This window comes from Lissotriton helveticus, chromosome 2_2, assembly GCF_964261635.1.
Source record: "Lissotriton helveticus chromosome 2_2, aLisHel1.1, whole genome shotgun sequence".
Lineage (NCBI taxonomy): Eukaryota > Metazoa > Chordata > Amphibia > Caudata > Salamandridae > Lissotriton > Lissotriton helveticus.
This window is the reverse complement of record NC_136060.1, coordinates 387,522,365-387,541,041: the sequence shown is the minus strand read 5'-3', so window position 1 is coordinate 387,541,041 and position 18,677 is coordinate 387,522,365. Positions and strand designations below refer to the sequence as shown.

The following is an 18,677-nucleotide window of genomic DNA, read 5'->3' as shown; positions in this document are numbered from 1 at the left end:
TTGTTCGCTGTGTAGCCCATATATTATTCTATAAAATTTATGAAATGAATATCAGTTTATAATCCCACAAATGACTTTCACGCCTGGTTCTTCCATATATTGCTAATTTACACTGTGAATACATAGTATACTTGTTTTTTTGGAGTATATTTGAAAAATCTTAACTTGACATACAACAGCAAAGCCAATATCCAGAGAAATGTTAACGATCCCGCAATCATATAGTGAGTAGTTATATATCGTATTCCTTTTTTTCATCATTTGAATTTATGATTCATGAAAATATGTATTCATGACTTATTGTAGTAATTGCTTCCTAAGATGGTTCGTTTTGAAACCAAGTGGGCTACGTTAATGCATTACTGCCGGGTAGATGATTTAGCAGATCTCTAAGATGACTTGGGTATGCTTTAAAACCTGGTAAAGATTTTTGAAAATGGGATTGATGTTATCCGTTTCGCCAATCCTTGGAGGGGTGCAGCTCTACGGAAGCAGCCGTAAGTGGAGTTGTGGATTCAAGTATGTACTTTTGCCACTTTTGAGGTGGTTGGAGCCCAAGACTAGCACGCTACTGCGGAAGTCTGATTATGGTATGTTTGTACCCTTTGTTGGAGTGCAATCTGTCACAGGTTTGTGTCTGGTTTTACATAAAAATGTGTTAGTTGAAGAGTTTACTGGGTTTTTTTTTTTGTTCGGGCTTTTATTTACTGCCATTTGTATATTTCTTTTCACATCTCAATTCTGAAACAATGCACTATATACATTACACTCTCTCTCTATCTCTCTCACTCTCTCCCTCTCAATTGCCCCCAAGTGTTGATGTAGTTCCATCTTCGAAAATGTGATGCATATGCAATAGTCCTCATTTCCTTTTGTTGATCATGTCTTGCTTCATTTAAGATAAAATATCCCCACACTCACCTCTCCATCTCCCTGTCCTTTTTTAACCCAGAGAGCTTTTTTGTTGTTCATGTTTTGTTAGTGAAGCTTACTGGTTGTTGGATGTGGTGCCTTTTGGATGTGACTTTTCTTCCCTTCCTAGTGATTTTACTATTGCGGACAGTCCTTTCCCGCTGCCCAGGAGGCATTGCGAGAATTGCTTATTCCTGTGAAACTGTTTCCCTTGGCTGGTAGCCTGTTTCCGTCCTCTGTTTGACATGCTTGTCTTCAGGTCTCCTGGGAGCGTTTCCTATCCATGCGTATGGCAAGTATATTTTGTGCTGAATCCTGCAATTAGTTTTTTTACCTTGCCCTCTTCTTTCCACCCTGCAGTATCCCGCTTTCTACTTCCACCCAATATGGCAACTTTGGCTTTCAAACCTCCAGCGTATGAGGCATCTCATTGTAATGGCCTTCTTGGCTAATAGCAGTGCAAGATCTGCAAACTCTGTGGTTACATTTTATTGCTTGGTTCTTAATTGTATTTGTAATAGGCTGCCGTCTGTTTCCAGTGTCCTTTTTACTCATTGTGCAGTCTGTGGTATCTAGTACTGTTTACCAGTAGGTTTATAACTCTGGGCAGCTCCATTACATATGTTAAAAATGTGCGGTGTCATTTCTGCACAGGGTCCAACTGAAGGGTGTCTCTGGATATATTTGACCAATCTTGTGTGGGTTGAAATGCATCCTGTGCAATATGTTAAACTGGATATACAAAAGCGCACACTGCAGGATACTTTCTGTGGGTACTGTGGCACCCTTTTCTGTTGCTTGTCGTTTAACATGCAGCATGCCTAGCTTTCCCATTTGTCCCTTAGTGTCTGTAGAGAGACACCCATATGCTCTAGCAAGGATTTGTAGAGCCAGGATATCCGTCCTCATCCCATTGCATATAGCTTCTGCACCATTGCATGCAATGGAGGTTTAACTGCTTCTTTGTTTTTCTACTGCCCGAGTGTACTATCCTATTATACAGGAGGAAATGAACTTGGTTTTTCGCACTTATCCACTAGCATCTTGTAGTCTGTGAGGGTGTGGAATTACATGGCTGATGGTGACAAGCCTTACCATGTTCCATTGGTGGAGGTCTTTGGTGGGTTAGATGCCCCATTGAGACTTGGAGAGTACTCCCTCGCATTTTTGTCTGCTTGGATATCCTGTTTTGCTTAGGTGAATTTCTATGAGCCATAGTGCTACCCACTGGAACTGGGCTTGCAAGTATTGTCCTCTCAAGTCTCGGTCACCCCACCAGGAGCACAAATTATATTTTGGCCAAATTACAGTAATTATGTTCTTGAAGGAGTGTGTCCAATGCTGGGGAGCATCAGTGATAATGTTAGTAAGATGCGTTAAGCATTGGAGTTATGCCATGTTGGAGATGTTTGCATGTGGTGTGTTTGCATGTGGTGCCTAGATTCAGATTGTGAACAACAAAAAAATCACCACAGCAGACCAAGCAATGAGCACCTCAAACTTCAGTAGTCCCACACAGTGTTAAAAGTTCTGTGCTGTACAACCTCCAAGACCTGCTGTGTTTCGGTCCCACTGGATTTCCAGATAACAACTTGAAGAAACGTGGAGGCAGCACCAGTTATAAAGTGATTTGAAGAGGCATATAGTTGTATCAAAATTTCTTTTATTGTTCAGAGTAAAAGTAAGAGTCTGGATTGAGTATTCCAGAGACTGCAGGGCAGTGTGACGTTGGGTTGAAATTCAGGTGTATCGAAATATCAGCAGAAGAATTCGATTTGTAGTCGATGGGATGTGTCCCCAGATATTGATTTATGCCGATATGAGGATCAAGGCACCAATCGAAGTGATATATATATGACGGCAAAAAATAGTCAATTTTCGTTTTGCCTATTTTTTGCCATCATATATATATCCCGTCATATATATATCACTTCGGTTGGTGCCTTGATCCTCATTATATCGGCATAAATCAATACCTGGGGACACATCCCATCGACTACAAATCGAATTCTTCTGCTGATATTTCGATACACCTGAATTTCAACCCAACGTCACACTGCCCTGCAGTCTCTGGAATACTCAATCCAGACTCTTACTTTTACTCTGAACAATAAAATAAATTTTGATACAACTATATGCCTCTTCAAATCACTTTATAACTGGTGCTGCCTCCCATTTCTTCTAGATTCAGATTGTGGACTCTTTTCACTATGTATTGTTACTATGCTATCTTCATGTGATGTGTTCAGTACTGTGGTATGTGGTAACCGTTTGACAGAAACGCTGACGTTCAGCAGTACATTTCACCATGACTCAGGCCCATCCAGGCGTTCTTTAAGATCTCAGTTCCAAAAATATATTCCTATCTTCATTTATAACGTTTTGGTTTAGTTCACAGTTAGACCAGTGATGTACTGCCTATAGTACTTTATAAATGGGAAACCTGCTGAAGTCCTCTATTTCATACAATGTCTCAACAGGTATTATTTTAGTTGACAATTATAAAGGATTATGCACATAAAATGTTACAGGGCAGGGAGAAACCAGGGGAGACAAGAAACCAGAAGGCAATGAATGGGAAAAAATCTTTTTCAGATATTTGATCCAAACATTAGTATTTTGTTACATTAAATATCATGTAACCTTTACAAAACTGTGCACTAGGGCTCGCGAAGCATATGAACGGCGACAGTGACAAGTGAAGGGATATATATAGAGTGGGAGACGGCGACAAATTGTGGCAGCAATCTCATTATATAAGAGCTCTGATATAGCCTCTCTGACTATGCCAGGGCTCATACCATAGTAGTGTTTGAATACTTGCAATCCCCTTATGTTTCCACTTTTCCGCAGGTCTACATACTGGGGCTGAAGGTAGTGGTAAGCAATAGTTCCAGTGTTAGAATTCCCTTTTGAGTCTGTGCAAACCTCCTAGCATGTCTTAAAGGTTTTTCAACAACTCTTCTCTAATCTTTTGCCATACTGGGAAATGTTGGCACTTCATTTTTGACAATGGCAGACGTAAACCTTCTTCCAGAGTTGGGAAAAAAGTGGTTGGAGGGAAAGTGAACTTGCTAACACTCAGATTTTTGCATGAGCAAATCTACACATGCATATTTGCTCATGCTAAAATGCAATTCAAACAAATATTTTCTAGGAATACTATTTCTTGTCCTTCTTCTGTAAATTCTTGGAAATTCATGAAAGCCAAACAGCTGCACTTAATGCAAGGACATATACCATGGGTGCACTTTTGAGACTTTCTTTAAGGGCCCCTAATTTGGTCTGGCGTTGACCATGACTTTTTGCGTTTATTAAGATTCTGTCACTTTCTGTATCCACTGGATCCGGTTCCGGGTGCCGCTGGTCGACCTTACGACCCCGCCGGCGGCAACCCCTGGTCCTCCCCTCAGTCCGGATCCGGCATCGGAACGGTGTCGCTCGACGCCGCATTCGGCGCCGGCCGAAGAACAATTCTTTGAGGATCTGGGTCCATCCTTTACCCCTGAATACCAGGAGATTGACGGCGAGGGAGACTGGGAGGGGTCTGAGGACTCTCTGGCACGTGAGTGCCAGTCATTTTAGGACTGGACACAGGAACTAGGGGAAGCCAGTGGCCTGGATACCTCCCCAGACACTGGTTTTGTCCCCCCTCCTACCGTGGCTACGGAGGAGGAGGCTACTTGTAGTGTGGTGCTGACGAGGGCAGCCTTGGCTCTTGAGCTCCCCGTCGCAGCGGTGAAGTCTAACATCCTCACAGAGGTTCTAAAACCGCAGGTAAGCTCCCCAGATCCTCTACTGCCGTTTAATGAGGCTCTCTCGGACGTCCTGTTGGCACTTGGTCCAGGCCAGCTACAGGTCCCCCTGTAGATAGGAACGTCGCTAGGCGCAACCGCCCTGCTCCGGGCGACCCTAGTTTCTTGTCCACCCACCCCACCCCCGAGAGCCTGGTTATCCAGGCCTCTACTTCCCAATACGCATTCCCGTCTGCACCTCCAGATCGGGAATCCAAGAGGTATGAGCAATTCGGCAAGAAGATGTTCTCCTCCCTTAGTTTGGGGTTGCGGCCCGGAGGGAGCCTGGGTGAAGCTCACTCAAGCCCTTGCGGAGGGACGAGACGCAGCGTGGTATTCCATACGATGTGGGCTGGATACCACGGACTTGATTGGGAGAGCGATTTCCATGTCTTTGACGGTTCGCCACCACGCCTGGCTGAAGTCCGCCAAACTTCTCGGCCGATGTCCAGAACACCCTTATGGACATGCCGTTCGATGGCAGCCACAGCTTCAGTGGCAAGGCAGATAGTGCGCTGGAACGCTTTGAGGACTCTAGGGCTACGGCCAAGTCCTTGGGCCTGTCAGCCCCGCGCCAGCAATCTTCTGCCCAGCGCTCCTTTCATGGCCTCGGAAGGGGCGCCCCCACACGTCCTGCCAGCCATGGGCCGCAGACTACCATTCAGCGCGGCGGCGGGGTGGTTACCGTCGTGGCGGTAACAGGGGACAACGGCGCGGCCAGTCCAGCATCCGCATCCGCCTCAAAGCCTTCCTAGTCCGAGCTTTCAGGCCCATTTGACGCCAGCGGGGGGCAGGGTTCGCCATCACCTCCTCCACTGGCACTGCATCACATCGGACAGTTGGGTGCTGCAAATCGTCCGAAGGGGCTACTCCCTCCCCTTCGAGACGACCCCTCCAGCCATGCCACCGCAGTACCACCGCGTGTCGGGGGATCACTTGCAACTTCTGCAAGAGGAAGTTACGGCTCTCTTAGCCAAGGGGGCCATCAAGCGCGTTCCTGGGCCAGAAGTAGGGTGTGGTCGTTACTCCCACTACTTTCTGTTTCCCAAGAAGGGCAAAGGGGGCCTGCGCCCTATCTTGGACCTGCGGAACGTCAACGGCTTCCTCCGGAAGGAGTAGTTCAAGATGCTGACTAGGCTCAGGTCTTAGCTGCCCTAGACCCGGAAGACTGGATGGTAGCGTTGGACTTGCAGGACGCCTATTTCCACATTCCCGTCCTGCCGGCCCACCGGTGCTACCTGCGGTTCACGGTAGGCCAGGAGCACTTTCAGTTTACCGTGGTCCCCTTCGGCCTTACCAGCGCCCCACGGGTGTTCATGAAATTGATGGCGGTGGTCGCAGCACATCTGCGCAGGTTAGGGGTTTCAGTCTTCCCCTACCTCGACGACTGGTTGTTGAAGGCGGGCTCGCCCTAGACAGTCGTCAGCCACCTCCAGACTACAGCTGACCTCCTGCACCTGCTGGGGTTCTCCATCAATGTGCCGAAGTCGCACCTGTGTCCCTCTCAGAAGCTCCTCTTCATTGGAGCGGTTCAAGGCTCTGCGCAGTTTCGGGTTTATCCTCCCGAACAGCGGGTTTGGGATATTCAGGCTCTGATTTAGATATTTCAGCCGTTATCCCGAATCTCGGTCAGGTTGATGCTGCGGCTTCTGGGGCTGATGGCCTCCTGCATCCTTCTGGTGCATCACGCCAGGTGGCGGACGCAGGCTCTGCAGTGGGACCTGAAGTTTCAGTGGGCCCAGCATCAGGGCAACTTGTCCAACCATGTCTTGATCTCGGAGGGCACTGCAAGACAGTGGCAGTGGTGGCTCACAGATCGTGATTGGGTCAGCGGCAGATCCCTCTCCCTACCCCAACCGGAGGACGTAGTTGTGACGGATGCGTCCCTCCGGGGCTGGGGGAGCCACATGGGAGAGGCGGAGATCAGAGGCCTCTGGTCTCCGTCGGAGACTCGACTCCACATCAACATGTTGGAGCTTCGGGCGATTCGTCTCGCACTGAAGGCATTCCTCCCCTCTGTCCGGGGGAGTGTAGTGCAGGTGTTCACGGACAACACCACCGCCATGTGGTCCTGCAACAAACAGGGCGGGGTGGGGTCGTGGACCCTTTGCCAGGAGGCTCTGCGCCTTTGGCAATGGCTGGAACATCAGGGCGTGACTCTGGTGGTTCAACACCTGGCAGGTTCTCTGAACGCCAGGGCGGACGAACTCAGCTGCCAGTGCATGATGGATCACGAATGGCGTCTGAACTCGGACGTGGTGCAAGGCCTCTTTCAGGGATGGGGAGAGCCTTGGTTAGATCTATTCGCCACCGAAGAGAACGCGCAATGTCATCAGTTCTGCGCGTTGGAATTTCCAAGGCGGCACTCGCTCGGAGACGCTTTTCGTCGCGAGTGGAGTTGCGGTCTGTTGTACGCCTTTCCGCCTATACCACTTCTGCCCAGAGTGCTGAAGAAGATCAGGCGCGACCGGGCCCAAGTCATCCTTGTGGCTCCGGACTGGGCTCGAAGGTACTGGTATCCCGAGCTACTCAGTATGTCAGTCGATCCCCCGGTTCGTCTGCCTCTTCAGGAGGACCTTCTGTCGCAGCAGCAGGGGACGGTCCTCCACCCGAACCTGTCCAGTCTCCACCTCCATGCTTGGAGATTGAGCGGCGACAGTGGAGGCCATTTGACTTGCCTCCTGAAGTCTGTAACGTCATTCTGGCAGCCAGGCGTCCCTCCACAAAGTCGGTATAAGCCTGCAGGTGGAACAGATTTGTGGCATGGTGCACAGCAAAGGCTGTGGATCCTCTTGCTGCCCCTCTTTCAGAGGTTCTTCTCTTCCTTCTTTCTCTTGCCCAGCAGGGCTCTGCTCTGGGCACTATCAAGGGCTACCTTTCTGCCCTTTCAGCCTTTCTCAGGCTACCTGATCAGCCTTCTTTGTTCAAGTCCCCTATTGTGAGCAGATTTCTTAAGGGCATCACTCACACTTTTCCTCCTGTTCCGTTTGTGATGCCTCAGTGGGACTTGAACCTGGTTCTGACTTTTCAGATGTGAGCTCCCTTTGAGCCACTTCACAATTGCCCTCTTCGCCTTCTGACTCTGAAGACTGCTTTCCTGGTTGCCATCACCTCTGCCAGGAGAGTGAGTGAGCTCCAGGCTCTTTCTTGTACTCCACCTTTCCTTTCTGTCCATCCGGACAAAGTGGTGCTTCGTACCAAACCATCTTTCCTGCCCAAGGTTGTCACGGCCTTCCACATTGGGCAGTCTATCACTTTGCCTACCTTCTTTCCGCCTCCGCATCCCTCTAAAGAGGAAGAGCGGCTCCATCGTCTGGACCCAAGACATGCGCTCTCGTTTTATCTGGATCGCACACGCCAGTTCCGGGTGGATGACCAACTCTTTGTTGGTTACGTGGGCGCTAAGAAGGGGAAAGCGGTGCACAAGAGGACCATCTCCCGGTGGATCATCTTGTGTATCCAGGCTTGCTACTCCTTGGCTAGGAAGGAGCCCCCTGCTGGATTGCAGGCTCATTCTACCTGAGCCACGGCGACTACCACTGCCCTGGGCAGGGGTGTGCCCTTACAAGACATCTGTCGGGCAGCTACGTGGGCATCGCTGCACACGTTTGCAAGACACTACTGCCTGGACAGCCAAGTCCGGAGGGATGGCTTCTTTGGCCGTTCCGTCCTCCAGGACTTTCTGGTGTGAGTATTGGTTCGCAGACCCACCACCGGGGTTGGTATTGCTGGGGTATCTATTCTAAGGTAAGGAATCTAATACTAACGTGTCTCTTTCAGATGCACAAGTTACTACTTGTGTAACGATATATCTGTAAGAGACATTAGTTAGTATTCGATTCCTTGCCGACCCACCCATCCTCCCCGTTCTGCGAACCAATATCTATGGTTAGGGTTGTCCCCTTCAGGGCCCTAGTTTCAATGGCACCAGTGTTGGTTTTTAACATGGCTCTGCGTTTCTGGCGCGGAAAAGCTGTGTCTAAGAACTGACGTCAGCACGCGGAGGCGGCGTCTAAGTACTCAGACGACATCATCACGGCGCCCAAGACGCCCACGACGGACGCGGAGCCGCAGACGCCGCCTACCGACGCGCAAGGGTACTGCTACGCAAAAGTTTCCGGATCCAGTCTGACGCCTGGGGATATTCTAAGGTAAGGAATCTAATACTAACTAATGTCTCTTACAGATATATCGTTACACAAGTAGTAACTTGTGCGATACACAATGATGAATAAGCCCAGGGGAAGCAAGGACCACCAAAGGTGAGTAGCTAGGGACCCCAAGGCGCCAGAGTGCAGAGTGGTTACAGTGGGTCAAACATCTATAGGATAACACAAAGTAAGTCACAGTTGGTGTTTTCTAGTATCAGGACCCTTCCCAAAGGACCCTGAAGACACCAATTGGATAAAGAGAGGTTAGAGAGCTACTCCACCCATGGATACCCTAGGAACCAGGATACCTACACCAGGAAGCCCGGGTGCATAGGTGTGAAGTGGTGTTGGAACCGCTCGTAGGAGCCAATGGAGGATTGTGGAAGTCCAGCGACTCGTAGACCTGGTCGGTGGATCCCAAATGTGGATTCTGGACTAGAGGTGCCTGAAAGCAGAGGGGACAGTCCAATACACCCGGAGGTGCCCAGGAGGAGCAGGAGCACAAAGCCAACCCTTGTTAGAGGTACAACCTGTAGTACAACAGTCTTGATGAAGCCACTGTGGAGTCCAGGTGACGATGCAGGAGCACAGCAGCCGTCCACAAGCTTTACCTTGACGGATCAAGAGTGCAGTAAGGTAAGTAGCGGGCAGGACCACCAACAAGCCTTGACAACCGCAACAGTCAGGGAAGAAGAAAAGATGCTTGGAAACAGACCAGCAAGGTCTGTGGGACTAACCCAGCAAGAGTAAGTAGGGCCAGCTCTCAGCACGGAGGAGAGCCAGCAGGAATCGTTTGAGCCCCCTCGAGGACCCTTAAGCAGAAGGCACAGGGAATCGCAGGGAAGCCTCAACAGCCCACAGAAGATGGCGGATCACGATGCAGAGGATGCAGACTGGGCGATGCTGGAGGCAGGGGCTACTTGGATCTTAAGATCTTTTGTGGGAGAGCCAACAAGCCTTGGAAACGGCAGACAGACAGATGAACAGGGAAGCAATTCAAATTGGCTGGAGAGAGGTTACAGGCGCCTAAGCTGCAGAGAAGACTGGTCAGGCCTCTGGAATCCAACAAACCAACACCTGTGTAGCAGAGCTAGTAGATGTCTGTGGGACAACAGGATTAGCAAACAGGACATTGAAGGGCCTGCTGATGCAGGAAAGTGACTCCTTCACTCCAAGGGAGATGCCTTCTTGCATGGATGCATGCAGCATCCTGACTCAGAGAATGCATGGTAACAGAGTTGCAAAAACTTGGAGAGCGTGGAAACAAAGTTGCAGCAGGAGTCTTCCTGCCAAGAGCAGTCTTGTCTTGTGTCCTGGCTCGAAGAAGCAGCAGAGTTCCAGTGTCCACCAGCAAGAGTGTTTAAACTATCTTAAGAAGACAAACAGACAGTCAGTTCTTGAAGATGTTGTCCAGACGAATCTAAGGGTCCACCGTCAGGAAAGCACTTAAGTAACCCTAAAAAGGGTAAGGACCTCTTCTGCGGTGACCCACCTATCAGGGTGGGGGGAGGGGGTCAGCAAGGACACCACTAGCCAGTCAGATGCTCCCAGCGGCAAAGATTCAACATGGCAGAATCAAGTGGCCACCTGGAGGAGCTCTGCGCACCTACTTAGAGAGGAGCTGGACTGGGGAGGGTGGAGGGGGGACGACACTCCCCTGTCTTTTGTGTACTTTTGCGTCAGCAGGAGCCGAGAGCTCCTGAACTGGGCCAAACTGGTTGATGAAAGAGGGGCACCAAATGTGCCCTCCAATGCAGTTCGGTGGTGCTCTGAAGCACCCCCACCCTACCTAATTTTAAACGAGAGGCGGTCACACCTCTCCTTCGCTGTAAATCCATTGTTCAGCTTCCCCTGCCTGAGTTAGGCTAATCAGCAGGGGGCGGCAGAACAGTGTCTGTGGCCGGCAGCAGCGGGGGCTGGCTGGCAGACCCTGTAAAGCTACATAGGTAGGTATAGGGAAAGGTCCTCTAAGGAGCCCCCTAAGTACATGGTAACATGCAGCTAACACTGGAATTGGTGTAGTTGCATGATTCCAACATGTTTGATACCAAGCATGACCAGGTTTGCGGCAGGCATTATGTAGTTGGACATCTTGAACTGCCGGTGTCCACTACATACCCTAAAATGGCTGTCCCACACGTACAAAGACCAGAGAATGGAGTCCGGGATTTGTAGGGATACCTCTGTTCGTGCAGGGGTACCCACACATTTGGAACCATTCAGCCCTTGGACTGAATGGCCTACCCATAGATTAAAAGTGTAGTCACCTGGATATAAGGAAAACCTTATATCTAAAGTGAAAGGTGCTTGCTCTGTTTCACGCAGATTGGGATAGCTCTGCAGACAGTTTGCATGAACTCCCATGGGTGGCACAATGCATACTGCAGCCCATGGGAGACCCCTGGTTTCCAAAGCCCTGGGTACCTCCGTACCATAGACTATGGACTTACAGTGGTACTCCAGTATGCCAATTGTGGCGTGTACAAAGTGCTTACCATCAAATTTAGAGGAGAGAGCACTGCCACTGGGGTCCTGTTGAAAACACACTGACACCAGGCAAAAAGTGGGGGTATCTGTGCCAGAAAGATCCTACTTTCCTAGTCAGACTGCTCATGGTAGATTTGAAACTCAGATGATTTTCAAGTAAACCTTTGAGAAAATTAATCATGGGCATCACTTTATCACCCTCAACTGTGGGGCTTCCTTATTTAAACTGCCAGTGACCGCTTGAACATTTTGTTGTTGTTATCTGACCTATGAGAAAGCACATGTGTGATGCATTGAGCGCTTGAGTACTGCTTCTTTATTAAACGTTGACATAATTTTCATGTTGAATTGCAAATTTAAATATTCACCAAAATTGCATGGAATTTTCAAATTAATAGATTGCACCAAGAGACCGGCAGCTCCATACAATAGTAACAGCTAGATTCATGAAAGGAATTCCGGCTCGCAAAGGGCCAGATTCTGAGAATCTGACCCTTTGCGAGCGCAATTTTTGCATTTGGGATTCATCATCCTAAATGCAAAAATCGCTAATTGCGAAGTCGCATATTTGCGAGGAATTGCAATTAAGGAATCTCTATTTGAGACTCCTTAAATGCAATTCATTAACCATTTTTCATTTGCGAAATCGCTATTTCTGGTCGCTATTTACCACAAAGTCTGACTTCCTGGTAAATAGCGAAAACTTAGAAAAATGCACTTTAGTGCATTTTTCTAAGTAGTATGTTACACACACACATGTGCTTTGGACACGTGTGTGCGCAACATCAGGCTACATGTACATTTCAGGGGTGCCTCAGGGTGTCCTTTGGACACCCCTGGCACCCTTGAAATCGCATCCTTATTTGCGATTAGCAAATTGCTAATCGCAAATAAGGAAGCTGTGGGATTCGCAAAATTAATTGCAATTTATACATGATTCCCGTTTTGCGAGTCTGTAATAGCGATTCCTTATAAATCGCTATTACAGACTCGCAAAACGGGACTTTGATGACTCTAGCTGTAAGTGTTTAGATCAGTCATAATTTTAGAAGACAAAAATGCAGGTGAGCCACTGTTATTCCCCCGACTGTTGTAGTATATTGGTTAGACTTTTTTGTGCACTTTCAACTTGCATGGTAGGAAAGCAATCTTAACTCTAGCTACTTATCTAACTTTGCCCATGACACTGGAATGAGAGCCCGAGGGGAAGACCACGAATTACAAAGATTTTCTACTTTGGTGCTAGCAGTTTGTGACTACTTCATCTGAAACTGAGGAGTTAAAAAGATCCAATTACCCAAGCTGGCAGCTGGATGATTTAGTCCTAAATGGATGCATTCCCTCATCATACTGAAGTTACTTTGATTTCAGAAGAGGAACTGAATGAGTAATGGGATCAGGCAGCATAATATTAGGGCTTAATACCATCTTAGATTGGGCCTATTGCCGTCCATCTCTGTGTTTGTGTGTTTGGTGTGCTCCGGTTTGGATACATACCAGTAACAGTATTTCTTTTGGTTTACATAGCTTTACAAGAAGCAGAATGTCGTTACCAAGAGCTCAAACGGCAGCGTGAAGCTAAACAAATACAGGAAAATGATCGGAGACCTCCACCATACAGACACATAAAGGTATTTCAGGAATTTAATTAAATGAAACTGATAATTCGTATTTCCAGTTTTAAAGCAAACCACAATGCGTCCTAGGTGACCAGTTTTGTATGTCTGTGGTATTTCTATAGCCTGAACCTAGCAAAAAAAGGCATCAAACACGGTCAAAGACCAGCATAAGTCAATGAGTAATATGAAAGTTAACTGGTTTGCGGACTGTTAATGCATTGTGATGTATCGTTCTTTACAGCAGTGAGTCTTCAGCTCTTTCTAATAATGGTGCAGAGTTGAAGCTGTCCTAATAGGTTGTTCCAGATACTTATTTTATAGATAGAGAAGCATTCGAGCGCTAAGGACAGCAGATCTACAGCCAGGTCAGATCTACAGCCAGGTCCTTCACTCAATCAGGATTAATAAAGCGTGGCTTATCACCCTGTATCCAGGCGCTTGAAGATCCCGGAGGCTTATTCGAGCAGCCAGGTCTTGATGGCCATTCGGTATTCTGGAAGTAAGGTGATGGTCCGAAGGTGCGTTGAGGGACTGTTTCAGGTCTTTGCTGCGATCTGGGAGGAGCGTCCTCCACTTCTGCTTTGGTAGTTGCAGGAAGTATGGGCAAGTGAAAGGGAGACTGATCGTAGTCTTCTCGACGGTTGATGGAACTTCAGGCAGTGGCTAATGTATGCGGGTCGTTGGTTGTGTAGAGCCTTGTGTGCATGTGTCAGCAGCTTGAATTGGCATCTCTTCTGTCCGGGGAGCCAGTGGAATTCACTGAGGGGGGTGTGATGTGGGTTCGTCGGGGAAAGCTGAGGATGAGTCAGGCTGCGGCGTTCTGTAAGGTCTGAAGGCTCTGTAGAAGGTGTGCAGTGATTTCTACATAGAGGGCGTTGCTGTAGTCCAGTGGCTAGTGATGAGGGCTTATATCTGAAAGAAACAGGTTAGTATTAGATTCCTTACCTTAGAATACCCCCAGGCGTCAGACTGGATACGGAAACTTTTGCATAGCAGTACCCCTGCGCGTCGGTAGGCGTCTGTGGCTCCGCGTCCGGCGTCGTTGGCGCCGGGATGACTTCGCCAAAGTACTTGGACGCCGCCCTCGCGCGCTGACGTCAGTTCTTATTTTTTCCGCGCCAGCAAGCGCCGATCCGGGAACAGTGGTACCCTTTAGTCATTTTTTGACTAAACTTTTTGATCTTCTTTTTTGAAGTCGAACGACTCCGACGGTGCCGGTAGGGATGCCCGGGTTTAAACCCTGCGTCGACAGCAAACGACTTATGTCGGTTACCGACCCCCATCGCGGGTGTCTTCATTGCCTGGGGCCCGACCACGATGACAAGTCGTGCCCCGACTGCCGGGCCTTGACGTCGAAGGCTAAGCGGGAGCGGTCCCACAAGCGCCTCGAGCTCCGGCAGCCGGCCCGCGCCGTTCGAAGTCCCGGTCCGAGGGACCGGTCGCGGGGCCAGAGTCATCATGGCTAGGAGGATCTACACAACTCCTCGAGCTCCAAGTCCTCAGGTAAGAGCCCCCCCCCCCCCTCCCCCCTTCCGACGCTCGCGCGACGCGGCCGGTGGTTCGGGTGACACCGCCCACGCAGCCACTGTCGGAGTCGCAGGCGTCGCGGCCTGCTACATACCCACCGGTCCCTGGGCAAAACGCGACGCCGGAGGAGATTGACGCCTTCCTCTCAACCATGAGGTCCCTCACTCCTCCGTCGGGTACCGTGGCGCCTTTGGGCCCCGCGGCCCCGACTGGGAGCCCAAGCGGGCCGAGTGCTTCGGCCCCGGCGCCGTCTGGTGCTTCGGCCCCGCCGCCGTTGGCGACTTTGGTCCCGACGCCGCAGGACTCCACCCGATCCGGGTCGTCGCCGGTCGACCTTTAGACCTCGCCGACACAGGCTGCTAGGGTGTCGCCCCCGGCAACGACCATCGTCTATGCAGTCCCTCTCTCAGTCCGGATCCGGCGCCGGAGCGGCGTCGACCGCCGCTTTCGACGCCAATGGGAGATTTTTACTTCTTTGATCCGGCCCCATCTTTTGACCCTGAATACCAGGAGATGGGTGGCGAGGCGGATTGGGAGGGGTCTGAGGCCCCTCTGGCACGTGAGTGTCAGTATTATCAGGACTGGACAGGCGAGCTAGGGGACGCCAGTGGTCTGGACACCTCGCCAGACACTGGTTTTGTCTCCCCTCCTACCGTGGCTACGGAGAAGGGGGCAGCCTATAGTGTGGTGTTGACGCGGGCGCCCAAGGCCTTGGCCCTTGAGCTCCCCGTCGCAACCGTGAGAACTAACCTCCTCACTGAGGTCCTTAAACCGCAGGCAAGCTTTTCAGAGCCTCTGTTGCCGTTTAATGAGGCCTTGTCTGACGTTCTTCTGGGCACCTGGTCCAGGCCCGCTACAGGTCCCCCTGTAGATAAAAACGTGGCCAGACGCCACCGCCCCGCTCCGGGCAACCCTTGCTTTCCTGTCCACCCACCCCACACCCGAGAGCCTGGTTATCCAGGCCTCTAACTCCCAGACCGCATACCCGACGGCTCCCCCGATCAGGAATTAAAGAGGTACGAGTAATACAGTAAAAAGATGTTCTCCTCCCTGAGTTTGGGATTGCGGTCAGTTAGCACCGCGTGCCTCTTGGGCCGTTATACCCACTCTCTGTGGGACACGTGCTGCCACAATGTCCGGAGGAGGCCTGGACTAAACTCGCCCAAGCCCCGGCGGAGGGTCGAGATGCGGCACGGTACTCTATCAGATGTGGACTGGATACCACGGACTCGCTAGGTAGAGCGATGGCAACAACGGTGGCGATTCGTCGCCACGCCTGGCTGAGGTCCGCCAACTTTTCGGCTGATGTCCAAAACACCATTATGGACATGCCGTTTGATGGCCGTCGCCTCTTTGGCGACAAGGCAGACAGTGCGCTTTAGCGCTTTAAGGACTCTTAGCTGCCCTGGACCCAGGGGACTAGATGGTAGCGTTGGACTTGCAGGACACTTATTTCCACGTCCTGCCGGCAACCGGCACTACCTGCGGTTCACGGTAAGCCACGAGCACTTTCAGTTTACCGTGTTCCCCTTTGGCCTTACCGGCGCCCCACGGATGTTCACGAAAGCGACGGCGGTGGTCGCAGCTCATCTGCGCAGGTTAGGGGTTTCAGTCTTCTCCTACCTCGACAGCTGGTTGTTGAAGGCGGGCTCGCCCCAGACAGCCATCAGCCACCTCCAGACTACGGCCGACCTCCTGCACCTGCTGGGGTTCTCCATCAATGTCTCGAAGTCACACCTGTGCCCCTCTCAGAAGCTCCTCTTCATCGGAGTGGTTCTAGACTCGGGCGCAGTTTTGGGTTTATCCTCCTGAACAGCGGGTTCGGGATATTCAGGCTCTGATTACGATCTTTCAGCCTTTATCCAGAGTCTTGGTCAAGTTGACGCTGCAGCTTCTGGGGCTGATGGCCTCCTGCATCCTTCTGGTGCATCACGCCAGGTGGCGGATGCAGGCTCTGCAGTGGGACCTGAAATTTCAGTGGGCCCAGAATCAGGGCAACTTGTCAGACCATGTCTTGATCTCGGAGGGCACTGCAAGACAGTTGCAGTGATGGCTCATGGACCGCTATTAGGTCAGCGGCAGATCCCTCTCCCTTCCCCAACCGGAGCACATAGTTGTGACGGACGCGTCCCTCCTGGGCTGGGGGGCCACATGGGAGAGGCGGAGATCAGAGGCCTCTGGTCTCTGGCAGAGTCCCGGCTCCACATCAACCTTCTGGAGCTGCGGGCGATCCGACTTGCACTGAAAGCATTCCTCCCCTCTTTCCGGGGGAGTGTAGTGCAGGTGTTCACGGACAACACCACCGCCATGTGGTACTGCAACAAACAAGGCGGGGTGGGGTCGTGGATCCTTTGTCAAGAGGCTCTTCGCCTTTGGCAATGGCTGGAACGCCAGGGCGTGACCCTGGTGGCTCAACACCTGGCAGGTTCTCTGAACGCCAGGGCGGACGAGCTCAGCCGTCGGTGCATGATGGATCACGAATGGCGTCTGAACTCGGACGTGGCGCAAGGCCTCTTTCAGTGATGGGGAGAGCCTTGGTTAGATCTATTCAACACCGAAGAGAACGCGCAATGTCATCAGTTCTGCGCGTTGGAATTTCCAAGGCGGCACTCGCTCGGAGACGCTTTTCGTCGCGAGTGGAGTTGCTGTCTGTTGTACGCCTTTCCGCCTATACCACTTCTGCCCAGAGTGCTGAAGAAGATCAGGCGCGACCGGGCCCAAGTCATCCTTGTGGCTCCGGACTGGGCTCGAAGGTACTGGTATCCAGAGCTACTCGGTCTGTCAGTCGATCCCCCGGTTCGTCTGCCTCTTCAGGAGGACCTTCTGTCGCAGCAGCAGGGGACGGTCCTCCACCCGAACCTGTCCAGTCTCCACCTCCATGCTTGGAGATTGAGCGGCGACAGTTGAGGCCATTTGACTTGCCTCCTGAAGTCTGTGACATCATTCTGGCAGCCAGGCGTCCCTCCACAAAGTCGGTATACGCCTGCAGGTGGAAGAGATTTGTGGCATGGTGCACAGCAAAGGCTGTGGATCCTCTTTCTGCCCCTCTTTCTGAGGTTCTTCTCTTCCTTCTTTCTCTTGCCCAGCAGGGCTCTGCTCTGGGCACTATCAAGGGCTACCTTTCTGCCCTTTCAGCCTTTCTCAGGCTACCTGATCAGCCTTCTTTGTTCAAGTCCCCTATTGTAAACAGATTTCTTAAGGGCATCACTCACACGTTTCCTCCTGTTCCTTTTGTGATGCCTCAGTGGGACTTGAACCTGGTTTTAACATTCCTGATGTGCGCTCCCTTTGAGCCACTTCACAACTGTCCTCTTCGCCTTCTGACTTTGAAGACTGTTTTCCTGGTTGCCATCACCTCTGCTTGGAGAGTGAGTGAGCTCCAGGCTCTTTCTTGTACTCCACCTTTCCTTTCTGTCCATCCGGACAAAGTGGTGCTTCGTACCAAACCTTCTTTCCTGCCCAAGGTTGTCACGGCCTTTCACATTGGGCAGTCCATCACCTTGCCAACCTTCTTCCTGCCACCGCATCCCTCTAAAGAGGAAGAGCGGCTCCACCATCTGGACCCAAAACGTGCGCTCTCATTCTACTTGGATCGCACACGCCAGTTCCGGGTGGATGACCAACTCTTTGTTGGTTACGTGGGTGCTAAGAAGGTGAAAGCGGTGCACAAGAGGACCATCTACCGGTGGATCATCCTGTGTATCCAGGCATGCTACTCCTTGGCTAGGAAGGAGCCCCCGGTTGGACTGCGGGCTCATTCTACCCGAGCGACGGCGACTACCACTGCCTGGGCAGGGGTGTGCCCTTACAAGACATCTGTCAGGCAGCTACGTGGGCATCGCTGCACACGTTTGCGAGACACTACTGCCTGGACAGCCAAGTCCGGAGGGATGGCTTCTTTGGCCGTTCCGTCCTCCAGGACTTTCTGGTGTGATTATTGGTTCGCAGACCCACCACCGGGGTTGGTATTGCTGGGGTATCTATTCTAAGGTAAGGAATCTAATACTAACGTGTCTCTTTCAGATGCACAAGTTACTACTTGTGTAACGATATATCTGTAAGAGACATTAGTTAGTATTAGATTCCTTACCGACTCACCCATCCTCCCCGTTCTGCGAACCAATATCTAGGGTTAGGGTTGTCCCCTTTCAGGGCCCTAGTTTCAATGGCACCAGTGTTGGTTTTTA

At 50.9% G+C, this 18,677-nt stretch overlaps 1 protein-coding gene across 1 annotated transcript in view; it reads left to right on the top strand.

Moving 5' to 3' along the window:
* NSD2 (nuclear receptor binding SET domain protein 2) overlaps positions 1 to 18,677 on the top strand; it is a 1,080,265-nt gene that overhangs the window by 776,609 nt on the left and 284,979 nt on the right. The window contains exon 17 of the mRNA XM_078678610.1: positions 12,872 to 12,975. Within this exon, the coding sequence (XP_078534736.1) occupies positions 12,872 to 12,975 (104 nt within the window). The remainder of the gene's footprint in view (positions 1 to 12,871; positions 12,976 to 18,677) is intronic.